The sequence below is a fragment of the Physella acuta genome, unplaced genomic scaffold, assembly GCF_028476545.2.
Source record: "Physella acuta isolate Inbredline_101_S28 unplaced genomic scaffold, ASM2847654v3 ptg000214l, whole genome shotgun sequence".
Classification (NCBI taxonomy): Eukaryota; Metazoa; Mollusca; class Gastropoda; family Physidae; genus Physella; species Physella acuta.
In genome coordinates, this window is record NW_026731733.1 from 69377 (window position 1) to 87887 (window position 18511).

The following is an 18511-nucleotide window of genomic DNA, read 5'->3' on the forward strand; positions in this document are numbered from 1 at the left end:
TGCATGTTGCAGGTGGCCAAATGCTCATCAACCAACAATTTGTTGCATGTGGCCAAATGCTCATTAACCAACAATTTGTTGCATGTTGCAGGTAGCCAAATGTTCATTAACCAACAATTTGTTGCATGTTGCAGGTGGCCAAATGCTCATCAACCAACAATTTGTTGCATGTGGCCAAATGCTCATTAACCAACAATTTGTTGCATGTTGCAGGTGGCCAAATGCTCATTAACCAACAATTTGTTGCATGTTGCAGGTGGCCAAATGCTCATTAACCAACAATTTGTTGCATGTTGCAGGTGGCCAAATGCTCATCAACCAACAATTTGTTGCATGTGGCCAAATGCTCATTAACCAACAATTTGTTGCATGTTGCAGGTGGCCAAATGCTCATTAACCAACAATTTGTTGCATGTTGCAGGTGGCCAAATGCTCATTAACAAACAATTTGTTGCATGTTGAAGGTAGCCAAATGTTCGTTAACCAACAATTTGTTGCATGTTGCAGGTGGCCAAATGCTCATTAACCAACAATTTGTTGCATGTTGCAGGTGGCCAAATGTTCGTTAACCAACAATTTGTTGTATGTAGCAGATAGTCCAATGCTCATTAACTAACAATTTGTTGCATGTGTCCAAATGCTCATCAACCAACAATTTGTTGCATGTTGCAGGTGGCCAAATGCTCATCAACCAACAATTTGTTGCATGTGGCCAAATGCTCATTAACCAACAATTTGTTGCATGTTGCAGGTAGCCAAATGTTCATTAACCAACAATTTGTTGCATGTTGCAGGTGGCCAAATGCTCATCAACCAACAATTTGTTGCATGTGGCCAAATGCTCATTAACCAACAATTTGTTGCATGTTGCAGGTGGCCAAATGCTCATTAACCAACAATTTGTTGCATGTTGCAGGTGGCCAAATGCTCATTAACCAACAATTTGTTGCATGTTGCAGGTGGCCAAATGCTCATCAACCAACAATTTGTTGCATGTGGCCAAATGCTCATTAACCAACAATTTGTTGCATGTTGCAGGTGGCCAAATGCTCATTAACCAACAATTTGTTGCATGTTGCAGGTGGCCAAATGCTCATTAACCAACAATTTGTTGCATGTTGCAGGTGGCCAAATGCTCATTAACCAACAATTTGTTGCATGTTGCAGGTGGCCAAATGCTCATTAACCAACCATTTGTTGCATGTTGCAGGTGGCCAAATGCTCATTAACCAACAATTTGTTGCATGTTGCAGGTGGCCAAATGCTCATTAACCAACCATTTGTTGCATGTTGCAGGTGGCCAAATGTTCATTAACGAACAATTTGTTGCATGTTGCAGGTGGCCAAATGCTCATCAACCAACAATTTGTTGCATGTGGCCAAATGCTCATTAACCAACAATTTGTTGCATGTTGCAGGTAGCCAAATGCTCATTAACCAAAAATTTGTTGCATGTTGCAGGTTGCCAAATGCTCATTAACCAACAATTTGTTGCATGTTGCAGGTAGCCAAATGCTCATTAACCAAAAATTTGTTGCATGTTGCAGGTAGCCAAATGCTCATTAACCAACAATTTGTTGCATGTTGCAGGTGGCCAAATGCTCATTAACCAACAATTTGTTGCATGTTGCAGGTGGCCAGATGCTCCTACGTGCTGGTGCTGATGAGCGTCTTCTGGCTGACCGAATGTCTCCCCGTGGGGATGACGGCACTGTTTCCGGTCTTCCTGTTTCCGGTGTTCGAAATTGTTCCGTCATCGGAAATCGCATCACAATACGTCAACGTGAGTGGGTTTTGTTTACCTGTGTTTACCTGTGTTTACCTGTGTTTACCTGTTTACCTGTGTTTACCTGTGTTTACCTGTGTTTACCTGTGTTTACCTGTGTTTACCTGTGTTTACCTGTGTTTACCTGTGTTTACCTGTGTTTACCTGTATTCACCTGTGTTGATGAAACGTGTAACAACAGAAGATGTTGAAACAGTTTGTCTCTTGTCCAGGACGCTAACATGCTGTTTATTGGGGGTCTGTTGATGGCTGCTGCCGTCGAATACTGGCAGATACACAAGCGGATTGCTCTGAAAATGTTGAGAGGGGTGGGGGCAGAGCCCAAATGGTAAGTGTAAAATGTTGAAAGGGGTGGGGGGTAGAGCCCAAATGGTAAGTGTAAAATGTTGAGAGGGGTGGGGGTAAGCTTAAAATGTGACATTTGTCGTAGTTTTTAACTGATTTGGGGATTTGTAATAAATAAAAGTATTCGTCTTTTAGGGTTCGATTAATCGGGATTTGTATGTCTTGGCGAATAGCAAGACCTAAATTCTCGTATTTTATCATATGATGTTAACATATGACTATTAATATTTAATTTTTTGGGACAGGGTAGTCTTGATATATTTTTTACTTGGGATAAATGTTGGTTAATCTTGGAAATTTTGAGACTTACCATGGTCTAAATATGAGAAGTGCATAGATAATTTCTTAATTGTTTCTGGTAATTGGCGAATATTTGAAATCAATCTAGAAAATTAATGATGGATTAGTCTTAAAAAATTGGAACGTATATGTATACATGTTTTGGTATCTAAATAAGTCGGGAATCTTAAGTAAATTAAAGCTGTAGCTTGTTGTTTGTTTACTCGCCTCTACCCCCATGTGTGATCCATTGTCAGGCTGATGCTGGGCATGATGTTTGTGTCTTGTACCATGTAGGTTGATGCTGGGCATGATTTTTGTGTCTTGTACCCTGTAGGTTGATGTTGGGCATGATGTTTGTGTCTTGTACCCTGTAGGTTGATGCTGGACATGATGTTTGTGTCTTGTACCCTGTAGGCTGATGCTGGGTATGATGTTTGTGTCTTGTACCCTGTAGGTTGATGCTGGACATGATGTTTGTGTCTTGTACCCTGTAGGTTGATGTTGGGCATGATGTTTGTGTCTTGTACCCTCTAGGCTGGGTATGATGTTTGTGTCTTGTACCCTGTAGGTTGATGCTGGACATGATGTTTGTGTCTTGTATTTTGTAGGCTGATGTTGGGTATGATGTTTGTGTCTTGTACCCTGTAGGCTGATGTTGGGTATGATGTTTGTGTCTTGTATTTTGTAGGCTGATGTTGGGCATGATGTTTGTGTCTTGTACCCTGTAGGCTGATGTTGGTTATGATGTTTGTGTCTTGTACCCTGTAGGCTGATGCTGGACATGATGTTTGTGTCTTGTATTTTGTAGGCTGATGCTGGACATGATGTTTGTGTCTTGTATTTTGTAGGCTGATGTTGGGTATGATGTTTGTGTCTTGTATTTTGTAGGCTGATGTTGGGTATGATGTTTGTGTCTTGTACCCTCTAGGCTGATGTTGGGCATGATGTTTGTGTCTTGTATTTTGTAGGCTGATGTTGGTTATGATGTTTGTGTCTTGTACCCTGTAGGCTGATGTTGGGCATGATGTTTGTGTCTTGTACCCTGTAGGCTGATGTTGGTTATGATGTTTGTGTCTTGTACCCTGTAGGCTGATGCTGGACATGATGTTTGTGTCTTGTACCCTGTAGGTGGATGTTGGGTATGATGTTTGTGTCTTGTACCCTGTAGGCTGATGTTGGGTATGATGTTTGTGTCTTGTACCCTGTAGGCTGATGTTGGGCATGATGTTTGTGTCTTGTACCCTGTAGGCTGATGTTGGTTATGATGTTTGTGTCTTGTACCCTGTAGGCTGATGCTGGACATGATGTTTGTGTCTTGTACCCTGTAGGCTGATGCTGGACATGATGTTTGTGTCTTGTATTTTGTAGGCTGATGCTGGACATGATGTTTGTGTCTTGTATTTTGTAGGCTGATGTTGGTTATTATGTTTGTGTCTTGTACCCTGTAGGCTGATGCTGGACATGATGTTTGTGTCTTGTATTTTGTAGGCTGATGCTGGACATGATGTTTGTGTCTTGTATTTTGTAGGCTGATGTTGGGTATGATGTTTGTGTCTTGTACCCTCTAGCTGGGTATGATGTTTGTGTCTTGTACCCTGTAGGCTGATGTTGGGCATGATGTTTGTGTCTTGTACCCTGTAGGCTGATGTTGGTTATGATGTTTGTGTCTTGTACCCTGTAGGCTGATGTTGGTTATGATGTTTGTGTCTTGTACCCTGTAGGTGGATGTTGGGTATGATGTTTGTGTCTTGTACCCTGTAGGCTGATGTTGGGTATGATGTTTGTGTCTTGTACCCTGTAGGCTGATGTTGGGCATGATGTTTGTGTCTTGTACCCTGTAGGCTGATGTTGGTTATGATGTTTGTGTCTTGTACCCTGTAGGTGGATGTTGGGTATGATGTTTGTGTCTTGTACCCTGTAGGCTGATGTTGGGTATGATGTTTGTGTCTTGTACCCTGTAGGTGGATGTTGGGCATGATGTTTGTGTCTTGTACCCTGTAGGCTGATGCTGGACATGATGTTTGTGTCTTGTATTTTGTAGGCTGATGCTGGACATGATGTTTGTGTCTTGTATTTTGTAGGCTGATGTTGGGTATGATGTTTGTGTCTTGCACCCTCTAGCTGGGTATGATGTTTGTGTCTTGTATTTTGTAGGCTGATGTTGGTTATGATGTTTGTGTCTTGTATTTTGTAGTTTGATGTTGGGTATGATGTTTGTGTCTTGTACCCTGTAGGCTGATGTTGGGCATGATGTTTGTGTCTTGTACCCTGTAGGCTGATGTTGGTTATGATGTTTGTGTCTTGTACCCTGTAGGCTGATGTTGGTTATGATGTTTGTGTCTTGTACCCTGTAGGTGGATGTTGGGCATGATGTTTGTGTCTTGTACCCTGTAGGCTGATGTTGGGTATGATGTTTGTGTCTTGTACCCTGTAGGCTGATGCTGGACATGATGTTTGTGTCTTGTACCCTGTAGGCTGATGTTGGTTATGATGTTTGTGTCTTGTACCCTGTAGGCTGATGCTGGACATGATGTTTGTGTCTTGTATTTTGTAGGCTGATGCTGGACATGATGTTTGTGTCTTGTATTTTGTAGGCTGATGTTGGGTATGATGTTTGTGTCTTGTACCCTCTAGCTGGGTATGATGTTTGTGTCTTGTACCCTGTAGGTTGATGTTGGGCATGATGTTGGCCACCTGGTTCCTGTCCATGTGGATCTCCAACACCGCGGCCACGGCCATGATGATTCCTGTAGTCGAGGCCATCTTGAAGAGGTTGAAGGAATCAGAGATAGAGAACAAGATTTTTAGCCCTAGCCTTGGTCAGTTGGTGGTGTAGTGTTTTGGTCAGTTGATGTTGTAGGTTGTAGTGTCTTCATCAGTTGATGTTGTAGTGTCTTGGTCAGTTGTTGCTGTCGTGTCTTTGTTAGTTGTTGCTGTCGTGTCTTTGTCAGTTGATGTTGTAGTTTCGGTCAGGTGATGTTGTAGTGTTTTGGTCAGTTGATGTTGTAGTGTCTTCATCAGTTGATGTTGTCGTGTCTTTGTCGGTTGATGTTGTAGTTTCTTGGTCAGTTGATGTTGTAGTATTTTGGTCAGGTGATGTTGTAGTGTCTTCATCACTTGATGTTGTCGTGTCTTGGTCAGTTGATGTAGTAGTGTTTTGGTCAGTTGATGTTGTAGTGTTTTGGTCAGTTGATGTAGTAGTGTTTTGGTCAGTTGATGTTGTAGTGTTTTGGTCAGTTGATGTAGTAGTGTTTTGGTCAGTTGATGTTGTAGTGTCTTCATCAGTTGGTGTTGTCGTGTCGTGTTACGATACTTACTAAATCTCTTTGTTGCTGTTTTGCAAGAGCTGTAACTCTAATTCAATATTTCTCCTACAGCCTATCTCTGTGTCTGGTTGGTGTAAAACCGGTCACTCAGACTTGACTAGTAGTTCACGAGTTTTTTCAAACTTTCTAGATATGCACTAATCATTGCCGATTACAGAGGAAAAAACCTCCTTTATTCAATCTACTCTGAAATTGAATTAGCCTATTAAGATTTTGCAATCTAATCAGATATAAAAGTAGTCATTAAAATTTATATTAGCGATTCCTATTTCCAACTACAAAAGGGGAGATAATTGTCTTATAAAGATCACCCGCGCAGTCATACGAGACGGACGTTAATAAAGGGCAGTAACTGCTTGTGTACAGTAATTTTTATAAGGACGTTTTACAAATTAATATTGCAGCTAATGAAAATAAATTCATTTTTATTTCCTTTGTTTTTGTGCATTTAGTATTTGCTATTTATTAATTTGTTTTAACCAATAAAATAGATACATATCAAGTAACAATATCATTCAATTAAAATTTTAATTTTATGTTTTACTTCAGGAAAATTTTTCGTGACATAAAAAAAAACAACCTTTTTACTTTCTCGTTTATACGAAGTATAGCAGGGGTCGGCAACCTACGGCTCGCGAGCCGCATGCGGCTCCTTTGATATCAAGATGCGGCTCTCCAGCTCATTGAACAAATACTAATAATCTTAACCAAAAAATAAAATATTTGAAATAAAAATAATGTTATTGGCTCATTAAAACCAGGGAAATTTTGAAAATTGTAACTTTTGGCTCTTCCGCTTCAAAAGGTTGCCGACCCCTGGAAGTATAGAGAAAGTCTTGTAATCGTGCAAAAAAAAAATCGATATTTTTACAAATCTCGACGTTTTACACCTCACTGATACGGAAAAACATAATTTTGCAATCTTGTCCGTATGTCTGTGTGTCTGTCTGTGTGTCTGTCTGTCCGTGTGTAAACACGATAACTTGAGTACCGTTACAGCTAGGTTGATGAAATTTCATATATAAGTATTTTATCAAAATCGTAGATCCGTATCAACTTTTGAGCGATTTCCGATAACCGGAAGTGGTACTTTTCCTACTTTGAATTTTTCAAAAGCCTATAACTTGAGTACTATTTCAGATAGATAAATGAAATTTCACATGTAAGTAAAAGATCTAATTCTCTACCTTCTGTTAAATTTTGAGTAATTTCCGTTGACTGGAAGTAGTACTTTACGCTACTTCCGATTTCTCAAAAAACTAATGTAAATTTTAAAAGTACTAATAATATTGCGCACTATTATGCGCTTTTTTATTTGGCGTTCACTTGGTGTGCAATTAATTTGTCTACGAGATTTTATTCTATTTTTAAAACTTTAAGTATTTAAAATGGATTAAAAATCATGTTTAACCCATATTCTGCTAGCGTCCCACGTCCCACTTATGGGACGCTTGTAAAAAAAATTGCTAAAATTTATTAAAAACTAGTTAAAACACAAATTATGTTTCATTGTATTTGAAAATGGCTAGACTATTGAATTTGTGTGTGTTTTGTGAAAAAAATTAATTTAGAAAAATGTTATAGTGCCGGATTTGTAGGACTTGTCAAAATGGCGGAAAAAAGAAAACATGCGCACAGGAAAATGCATATCTTCTAAAATATTAACATTTTAAGTGCAAAATACATTTGAAACTTGTAGCAGTACCATATTTCTATCTGATAAAAATTTAAGAATAAAAATTGTTTTTTACTACTTGGTTATATCAAGTGTACAACAAGCGTCCCATAAGTGGGACGCTAGCAACGAATGGCCCCATGTAGATTGTTACACAAACGTCACATTTATTTGACACTAGCGAGAAACACATATGCAAATGTTTATGTTAAATTGTTATTTATGGTGAAACAATTGTTGACTATGTTAACTGCTGACTTTGGGGTGTTAAGTACTATTTATAGATATTTAATTATGACCTTGACCTATATTTATGCAGATTGTTACACAAACGTCACATTTATTGGATACTAGCGAGAAACACAGATGCAAATATTTATGTTAAATGGTTAATTATGGTGAAACAATTGTTGACTTTGTTAACTGTTGACTTTAGAGTGTTAAGTAGTATTTATAGATATTTAATTATGACCTTGAGCAATATTTTCTTATATATTATTGTATTAAAACATTGCAAATATTGAAAAACTTACATTTTATTTTTCAGTTTTCAGAATTACGCTTACTGAAGTATTTAATACCATTGAATACAAACTAATTTAGTATTGCTGTAAATTTACTAGCGCGTGATATTAAAATTATAACAAACCAGATTAATAACAATGGCCACTATTGAGGTGAAATGATTCAGTCAAGGGGGTTGGTTAACTCTCTTCATATAAGAGCTCAAGAGCAGAAATTTGAATTAGCTGTGTACTAGTGTCATGCCCCAATAATATTCCCATCCAAAGGTTCCCGATACTAGTTTTACTTCGTTAACTTTTTAAGGAGGTTCCTGGTGTTAGATTGGGAGCTGTTCGCATAGTGAAGTGCATACATGGATGAGAGCCATGAACACTCAATACAAGCCCCCAGAGACGGATCCGTGCCCTTGAAACAAGATGTATGATGTCCTAATGTACGCCTGTGAGGGGGGGGGGGGGAGATAGCGAAGGTAACAAAAGAGAAGATGGCTAGATGACATCTGGGACTGGACCGGATCGTCTTTTGCAAATTCACTGAGGGCAGAGTTTCTTTCAGGCACCATTTCGGATGGGGGGGGGGGGGGGGGGGCTCTGCCCCCAGAACAAAATGGAATTTATATACAAAACATACTTTTACCAATGTCCACCCTTCCCATGAAATTTAAGTCCCCCCCCCCCTGAAAATTTCAAGTACGCCCCCCAAAAAATCAATTATTTATATTTAATTATATTACAGTTTCGATGAATAATAACAATATTTGTGATCATGTGTGTATAATTAGATGTACTAGTCACAGCTTTACTTATTTCCAAGTGTTGTTCACTTTGATGGATGCTAGATTGATAGAAAACTAGACTTTTGAACACAATTTTTGCATTTTAGACCATGGTATGGCTAACCCAATTGATCATTATCATTATTTTTAGCTGTCCTTAACAATGTAATCATTGGTCTAACAATACAAAATCAGTATACAGCTTAATTTTCGCGTGATTAGCCATATGTCGTGATAAATGATTTTATTTTTCAATAAATGTACATGGGGCCGTTCGTTGCTAGCGTCCCATTTATGGGACGTTTTTTAAAAAATCGATATTTAAAAAAGTATTGATTTTAAAAAAATCCATAGCCATTCCTTCATTCAGTGCCCAAAAGCTAAACCATATCAAAAAATTATAAAAATTTGAGACCTTGGGATAATATGGGCTATAGCCCGAGTTCCCATCCCCTGTTATTTTATATAAGAATATTCGAGAAAGTTTAGGGGAGATCACTCCCGGTTTATTTAATAACTATCATGTAATGTTTTCCAGATACCTTTCTCCAATAGTTTGTAAATGCAAAAAATATTAGGTCAGTTTGTGATATGATCTTGGTCTATTTATCAACAAATGTACCTGATCTACGATGTTAGTTATTTTTTAAAAACAAGAATAAACTTCAAAAATCTTTAAAAAAAAAAAAAAAATTAATATCGCAGTGGTGTTCCATTTAGTTTTTAGCGCAATTTCCTTACAGGTCCTTACTAGTCATTTCTGGTTTTGTTTAAAAGTCGTCTCACTAAGTGTGTTGCCTAATCATCAATTTTGTTTTAAATTTACACACAGGTGACCTAACGACCTCGGCAACCGCTGTCATGTCCGTTGAAGAGGGGTCACCAAAAACATCAATTGAGTCCTTAACAACAGTGACTGCAAGGTGGGTTAACTAACAGTTAGCTGGGTAAACTTACCGCTAGGTGGGTAAACTAAAAGTTAGGTGGTTAAACTGACCGCTAGGTGGGTAAACTGACGGGGGGGGGGGAAGATAAACTGACCGATAGGGGGGTAAACTGACGGGGGGGGGGGGTAAACTGACCGCTAGGTGGGTAAACTGACGGGGTGTGGGGGGAAGTAAACTGACCGCTAGGTGGGTAAACTAACAGTTAGGTGGTTAAACCGACAGCTAGGTGGGTAAGCTAACAGTTAGGTGGTTAAACTGACCGCTAGGTGGGTAAACTGACGGGGGGGGGGTGGGTGGTAAACTGACCGCTAGGTGGGTAAACTGACGGGGGGGGGGGAAGTAAACTGACCGCTAGGTGGGTAAACTGACGGGGGGGGGGGAGAAGTAAACTGACCGCTAGGTGGGTAAACTTCTTGGGGGGGGGGGGGGTAAACTGACGGGGGGGGGGGGGGGGGGTTAAACTGAAAGGGGGGAGGTAAACTGACTTATTTTAGGGAAAACTGAAGTCACTACACGCCGGATCAACTGACCGCAAGGGGATAAACTAACAGTTAGGTGGGTAAACTGATCGCTAGGTGGGTAAACCGACGGGGAGGGGATAAACTAATCTCAAGGGGGCTAAACTCACTACAAGGTGGGTAAACATTGAGAGCTAGGTGGGTAAACTTACGGCGTAGGGGGGGGGGGGTAAACTGACCGCAACGAGGGTAAACGACCGCCAGGTTGGTAAACTCACTACAAGGTGGGTAAATTAGCAAATAGGTGGGTAAAGTAAGCGATGTCTCAAATTTTTTCATGTCAGTCAGACTAAAACTGAGCCTTGAATACTTGTCATTTGGTCAGGATAACAGAAGAGTACAAGGAGAGCGAGTTCCCGTCGGTTCTCCTAAAGGAGGAGACGGCGGCTGACGTGGGGCCCGAGGTGGAGGACGAAAACTACGTCAACTTCGGCAAGGCCATCTCCCTCAGCATCTGCTACTCGGCCACCTGCGGGGGCGTGGCCAACCTGACCGGGACGGATCCGAACCTGGTACTCAAGTCCTTCACAGATGCGTAAGGTCATATGTAAAGTGGAGTTATGTGAAGTGTTTTATACGACGTTTTTTTCAGAAAGGTTTTCTTTATTTTCTTTAAGACGTCACATACATTTAAGCTAGCCACCAACACACCGAGTCACCCAACTCATACACACATACAAGTACACACAAGCACACACACACACACACACACACATACATATATATATATATATATATATATATATATATATATATATATATATATATATATATATATATATATATATATATATTTATATATTTATATGCAAAGATATACAAAGACTGAGATCTGTCCTTGGTTCTGATAGAAATTAATTAATCATTCATTATGTCGCATTTGATTTTCAAGTATAAATATTAGCACCATGCCCCTCCCCCCATTGTGTATTTAAACACCGTCTCTCCCCCCCCCCCCCCCCCCCCACCCAGCATCTATTCATCACGTAACCTGAACAACCCAGTGACCTTCTCTACGTGGTTCGCCTACGGTTTTCCCATGTCAGTCGTTATGATGGTCATTACATGGGCGTGGCTACAGGTCACCTATCTTAGCTACAGGTCAGTTCAATTAGTTAATTAGGTTTTTTCAGGTCAGTTCAATTACTTAATTAGTCGCATGCTTCAGACGTCGAGTAATTGGTCAATTCATTTAATATGTGTTGTTTGTGTCTCAAAATTAAAAAGTAATGTAAATTGTTCGTCACAGCGACATTGGCAATGAAAAATACTACAAGATGCGGATGAAGAAAGTGAAAAAGATCCTCGATGATGAATACGATGCTTTGGGATCTATGGTGTAAGCTTGTAGTCTGTATTCATGGTTTATAACTTTATATATTGTATATCAAAGTAGTATACACACTTCATTTACGTATGATTTATAGGATTTATGTCGAATACACATGTAACATATATAAATATTTAGGTCTATTTAATTTTATATTACATGTATCTACACGATTGTACATGTGTTGTATTTATTCACACAGGTTTGGCCAAATTTTGATCATTATTTTATTCGTTTCCCTGGTTCTACTCTGGATGACACGTGATATGGGTGGAGAGATGGGGTGGGGTCATATGTTTTACCCTCCGTAAGTTCCTTAGTGATGTTTTACCCTTCGTAAGTTTTTTAGTGATGTTTTATCCTCCGTAATTGGTCTAGCGGTAGATCGCTGGACTGCTAACCCGTAAGTCTCGAGTTCGAAACCGAGTTCAAGTCAGTAGACCGTCCCTGAGTCCACCCAACTCTGATGGGTACATAACTCACGTTAGGGAAAGTAAAGGCGGCTGGGCATAGTGCTGACCACACTATCTCTTCATATGCCGAGGTCACAGAAACAAGTGAACTCTATTTCACTTGCCCTATATACGGTCAGGTTTGAAAGAGAACTTACCCTCCATAAGTTTCTTTGTGATGTTTTGCCCTCCGTAAGTTTACCTACTCGTGATGTTTCACTCTCCGTAAGTGTCTTTGTGATGTTTTGCCCTTCATAAATTTACCTACTCGTGATGTGATGTTTCACCCTCCGTAAGTTTCTTAGTGATGTTTACCCTCCGTTAGTTATCCTACTAGTTATTGTTTTAATTGTGAGAGAATATTTTTCTTTTGAATACAACTGTAATCATGATGTCGGTAACATTAAGGAACAATAAAAGAAAGATTTGAACCCGTCACTTTCAGCGTGAAAGAAGGTGCTGTGGCTATTTTTGTCGCCGTGTTGCTGTTTGGTCTACCCGCCACACCTCCCTGGGGTAAAGCACCACAACGCACGGCAGCCGACCCGGACAAAAATCTGGACAAAAATAATTCACATAAGAGAGACAAGAAAAAAGGTAAATATTGCTTAATCTGGTGAAAATTCTCACTTAAATACTTTAAATACAATTACATATAGATCTACTTGAAATTTTAAATCGGAAAAAAATAAATTAGGGGTAGGTTGGACGAAGTAGAATTTTTTAGGTACGGTTATGTATCTAGTCTAGACCTACATTAAGGGCGTAACCCCCCTGGCAGGGACGGAGTGGTCTAACGGTAGAGAGCTAGGAATCCGGGTTCAAGCTAGTAGATCGTCCCTGAGGCCACCCAGCTCTGATGGGTACCCAACTCACGTTAGGGAAAGCAAAGATGGCGGGGCATAGTGCTGACCACACTATCCCTTCATATGCCCAGGTAATAGAAACAAGTGAACTCTAATTGCCCCATAGACCTTCAGTTTTGGAAGGGGAACTTAACCTTCACCTGTCAGCAGTGGCGTAGCAAGGTCGGGTGTCACCCGGTGCGGCACTTTATGGTGTCACCCCTACCCCCAGAGGCGTAGCGACCCTTCCCGGGAACAAACTTTCAAATTTTCGATTTGCACCCGCCCCCCCCCCCCCACTCAAACTTTCGATTTGCACCCTCCCTCAAGTTTTTCTCTATATATTTTGCTATTTTTTGCGTTGGTGTCACCCCCCCCCCCCCTAAATGGTGTCACCCGGTGCGGTCCGCACCCCCCCTCGCTACGCCCCTGCCTGGCAGGGATAGTTAGGCTCCATAGTTGTCACTACTTGTAGTGGTGTGTCTTTGTAGTTACCGATTATGGACCAAACTTCAAGGTAAACTTATTTCATTGGAATGTGGTGGTAACTAGTCCTTGACCTTTGACTTGACCTTGCAGGGAACCTGGTGATTCGACCTTTACTCACCTGGTCCATCGCCAACGAGAGGGTGCCGTGGCAGATCTTTTTCCTGTTGGGTGGAGGCTACGCCTTGTCACGTGGTTGTGAGGTAAGGTCTAAATATAGAAACACTGGTTAAATTGTATACAGGCCTACACGGTAACATTGGTTAGGGAAGGTTTTATTACAGGATAATGTTTTGGCTTTAGTTTTTACACACGCATTTACTTTGATAAAGGTAGATTTTGATATAGAAGAATGTCTAGGCTCAGAAGGTTTTGTTATACACGCATATCGATCATAGAAAGTCACGTGGTTGTGAAGTATGTTCTAAATATAGAAACACTGGTTACATTTCATACAGGCTTAAACAGTTACATTGGTTAGGGAAGGTTTTAGTACAGGAATATGTTTTGGCTTTAGTTTTTACACACGCATTTACTTTGATAAAGGTAGATTTTAATACAGAAGATTGTCTAAGCTTAGAAGGTTTTGTTATACATGCATATAGATCATAGACAGTTCTAATACAAATATGAAATGTTTGAATATTATTAAGTTTGTATGAATGTTTGCTTGTTAGCAGAATCGATTAGTTGGCTGAAGTTGCATTATGTTTACATTTGTATGAGACTCTTTGTTAGCAGAATTGTGACTATGATAGTGTTGATTATGTATTTGTTGGCAGACGTCTTACTTTGATTACATTTGTTGACTGACGTCTTACTTTGATTACATTTGTTGACTGACGTCTTACTTTGATTACATTTGTTGGTAGAGATCCGGCCTCTCCCTCTGGGTAGGGCAGCAGCTCGAGACCCTGGGGGAGTTCAACCAGTGGGGGATACTCATCATCATCTGCTACGTCACGGCCGCGGCGACAGAAGTGACGTCAAACAACACAATCGCTACTCTACTCCTCCCCATTCTCGGCCAGCTGGTTAGCAGAATATTTTTTTGGTTGTTTACAGTAAAACTAAAATATTCAAATCACATTTCTTTTTTAGTTTACAATGAAACTAAAATATTCGAATCGATTTTTTGGTTGTTTACATCAAAACTAAATTGTTTAAATCATTTCTTTAGTTTACATTAAAACTTAATTACACAAATCAAATTTTTTGGTAGTTTACAGCAAAATTAAAATATTTAACCCATACACATAGACTTTCCAAATGGGACAAGTGATGTAGGTCTCTAGTCTCTAGGCAATCTAACATTTGATGTCCAAATTTCAACAAGTCAGTCATTTGACAAGGGTCAACCTGAAAGTAGCTGTGGTAGATCTGATTGGTTGATTTTGCTTGTCCCACAGGCCCTGAACACCGGTGCCCACCCCCTCTACTACATGCTTCCCTGTACGTTCGCCTGCTCGTTTGCTTTCATGTTACCCGTGGCCACGCCCCCTAACGCCATTGTGTTTGCATATGGACGAGTCAAAATCACGGACATGGTGAGTGGATTTGCTTTCATGACTTTAGTGTAAAGGACAAGGTGACTTGATGTAAAGAGGACTTTAGTCTATAGGAGATGGTGAGTGCATTTGTTTGCAGAGTTTTAGTCTATAGGAGATGGTGAGTGCATTTGTTTGCAGAGTTTTAGTCTATAGGAGATGGTGAGTGCATTTGTTTGCAGAGCTTTAGTCTATAGGAGATGGTGAGTGCATTTGTTTGCAGAGCTTTAGTCTATAGGAGATGGTGAGTGCATTTGTTTGCAGAGCTTTAGTCTATAGGAGATGGTGAGTGCATTTGTTTGCAGAGCTTTAGTCTATAGGAGATGGTGAGTGGATTTGTTTGCAGAGCTTTAGTCTATATAACATGGTGAGTGCATTTGTTTGCAGAGCTTTAGTCTATAGGAGATGGTGAGTGCATTTGTTTGCAGAGCTTTAGTCTATATAACATGGTGAGTGCATTTGTTTGCAGAGCTTTAGTCTATATAACATGGTGAGTGCATTTGTTTGCAGAGCTTTAGTCTATATAACATGGTGAGTGCATTTGTTTGCAGAGCTTTAGTTTATATAACATGGTGAGTGCATTTGTTTGCAGAGCTTTAGTCTATAGGAGATGGTGACTCGATTTCGGAAGGAGTCTACTTTATAGAAGTTAGTGACTTGATTTAGGATGACTTTGGCTAGATTTGGTCAGTACTTTAGCCTATACAAAATTGCAAGTAACTATAATAGTCAAAGATGAAAACAATAGGATTAGGTTTGTAACTGATTTTGAATGATTTTATAGCATTATGTATGTAGACCACAATTACTTAATGCGTCTTTTTTTAAAAAAAAATCACTAAATGAAACAAATTTAATCTTAATCTTAAACTAAAGGCTTTTGTTACCTTACTAGTAGCCATAAATGCATTATTTATTCTAAACTTTATGTTATTAAAAAACAATACTTGGAAACGTTACTCCAAATTTCTCTTATTTTAACTATCTGCCTGGCAAAGTAGTAATTACATCTTTTTTAAAGAATAAGTTTGTGATTTGTATGTTTTATGTCAATCACCTTATCAACGTATGACTCACCTTGGTCTCAGGCAAGGACAGGTCTGGCGCTCAACATCCTGTCCGTTCCCTGCCTGGTCGCCATGACGGGAACCATCGGGAACATCGTGTTCGACTTTGACGAAGTTCCTGAAGCCTTCTTGAACCGGACCCTGACTGAGGTTTTCTTTGAACACGAATAATTTTTTCGCTGTCTGTGTGGGACTTTCAGGAGCTCAGACTGTTGCTTAACTACTCATCTAGGCGTCCTAGAGGGAATAGACTATGTTGCTTACCGTATATATATATATATATATATATATATATATATATATATATATATATATATATATATATATATATATATATATATATATTCTAGCAGCACGATGAAAGTGATGTAAATATTTGCTTTAGTTGTAAAAGTCGAACGAACGTGATGTGAACTTGCTACAAAGCATGATGTGAAGATTAAATTAGATGTTTTTCTTTGAATGTATCACACTAATTCATTCCTTACCAATTAAAACTTAGTACTGCCATCTTTGTTTTGGTTACATTATTTGATTTTAAATTGAAACTTAATTAGCGACATTACATTATTTGATTTTTAATTAAAACTTAATTAGCGACATTACAGTACGTATTTTGAAACAAAGTATTGTACTATAGGTTACGCTAAAATATAAAAATTAGTATTTAAGTCAAGTCTTGTATAAACTGTTAGAAAGATCAATGACAAATAAATAAAACATGTCAGATCTCCTTGGTACAAGGGTGTATGGCTTTGTTTGTACACGTCATGCCACTGTTTTATATTGTGTCATGCTACTGTCTCATGCCACTGTCTCATGCCACTGTCTCATGCCACTGTCTTATGTTGTCTCATGTCACTGTCTTATGTCACTGTCTCATGCCACTGTCTCACTCCACTGTCTCATGCCACTGTCTCATATTGTCTCATGCCACTGTCTCATGCCACTGTCTCATGCCACTGTCTCATGCCACTGTCTCATGCCACTGTCTTATGGCACTGTCTCATATTGTCTCATGGCACTGTCTCATGGCACTGTCTCATGGCACTGTCTCATGCCACTGTCTCATGCCACTGTCTCATGCCACTGTCTTATGGCACTGTCTCATATTGTCTCATGGCACTGTCTCATGGCACTGTCTCATGGCACTGTCTCATGCCACTGTCTCATGCCACTGTCTCATGCCACTGTCTCATGCCACTGTCTCATGCCACTGTCTCATGCCACTGTCTCATGGCACTGTCTTACTCCACTGTCTCATGCCACTGTCTCATGCCACTGTCTCATGCCACTGTCTCATGCCACTGTCTCATGGCACTGTCTTACTCCACTGTATCACGCCACTGTCTCATGCCACTGTCTCATGCCACTGTCTCATGCCACTGTCTCATGCTACTGTCTCATGCCACTGTCTCATGCCACTGTCTCATGCCACTGTCTCATGGCACTGTCTTACTCCACTGTCTCATGCCACTGTCTCATGCCACTGTCTCATGCCACTGTCTCATGCCACTGTCTCATGGCACTGTCTTACTCCACTGTCTCATGCCACTGTCTCATGCCACTGTCTCATGCCACTGTCTCATGTCACTTTCTCATGCCACTGTCTCATGCCACTGTCTCATGGCACTGTCTTACTCCACTGTCTCATGCCACTGTCTCATGCCACTGTCTCATGCCACTGTCTCATGCCACTGTCTCATGGCACTGTCTTACTCCACTGTCTCATGCCACTGTCTCATGCCACTGTCTCATGCCACTGTCTCATGCCACTGTCTCATGCCACTGTCTCATGCCACTGTCTCATGGCACTGTCTTACTCCACTGTATGATGCCACTGTCTCAAGCCACTGTCTCATGCCACTGTCTCATGCCACTGTCTCATGGCACTGTCTTATGCTACTGTCTCATGCCACTGTCTTATATTGTCTCATGCCACTGTCTCATGCTAATACTTCACACTGCCTTTTCAAGAATAAACACTAACAATGACGTCATGGAAATGTGTGTAGTATTTTTGTGTGGGTAAAACAGAAATGTGTTTCGACTAATGGCGTCTAGTGAGTCTAGCACATTTTCTCTACAAGGATGACTTAAAATGATTATAAAGTTCTATCGCATCAGGGACAGTTATACCTAGACATTTGACTGTTGGCAGCATCTTTAAATACCTCTGTGTGAGTTGTTTTTAAACACGTCAGTTCAGTGGTTAGTTAAAGAAAAGGTGTAAAGTGAATCATCTTTAACGTCAACACATTGTCATGTAAGTTCCTTGTTATTTTGTGTGCAAACGTCAAAAGATTCAGTGCATCCTCGTAGCACATTTATATTCTAATTAAGGACTTAAGTATTTGGCGTAGGTTGTTGTATGTTAAGGACTTCGGTTATACTAAATGCTGTGATATGAAAAACCAATGTTCTATAACGTTCCTGTATCTTCATAACTAACAATAGTTTACAATAGTAGGATACTTCATAGCAACAAGGTTTGATAAACGATGTAAAAATGGCTTTTGGATGCGTAAATCATTCTGGTGTGTGTGTGAGGGTGTGTGTGTGTGAGAGACAGAGGGTGTGTGTGTGGTGGATAGGAAGTAGTTGT

At 40.0% G+C, this 18511-nt stretch overlaps 1 protein-coding gene across 1 annotated transcript; it reads left to right on the forward strand.

The window, feature by feature from the left end:
* The first annotated feature begins 1645 nt into the window (after window positions 1-1645).
* LOC131937613 (Na(+)/citrate cotransporter-like) lies at window positions 1646-16134 on the forward strand. Its single transcript, XM_059295166.1, has 13 exons — window positions 1646-1783; window positions 1999-2114; window positions 5081-5232; window positions 9547-9637; window positions 10505-10714; window positions 11152-11280; window positions 11429-11518; window positions 11712-11816; window positions 12407-12558; window positions 13386-13495; window positions 14165-14326; window positions 14702-14839; window positions 15928-16134. Exons 1-13 carry the CDS (start codon window positions 1664-1666, stop codon window positions 16075-16077), a joined length of 1725 nt encoding a protein of 574 aa, XP_059151149.1. The 5' UTR covers window positions 1646-1663; the 3' UTR covers window positions 16078-16134.
* Window positions 16135-18511: the final 2377 nt, after the last annotated feature.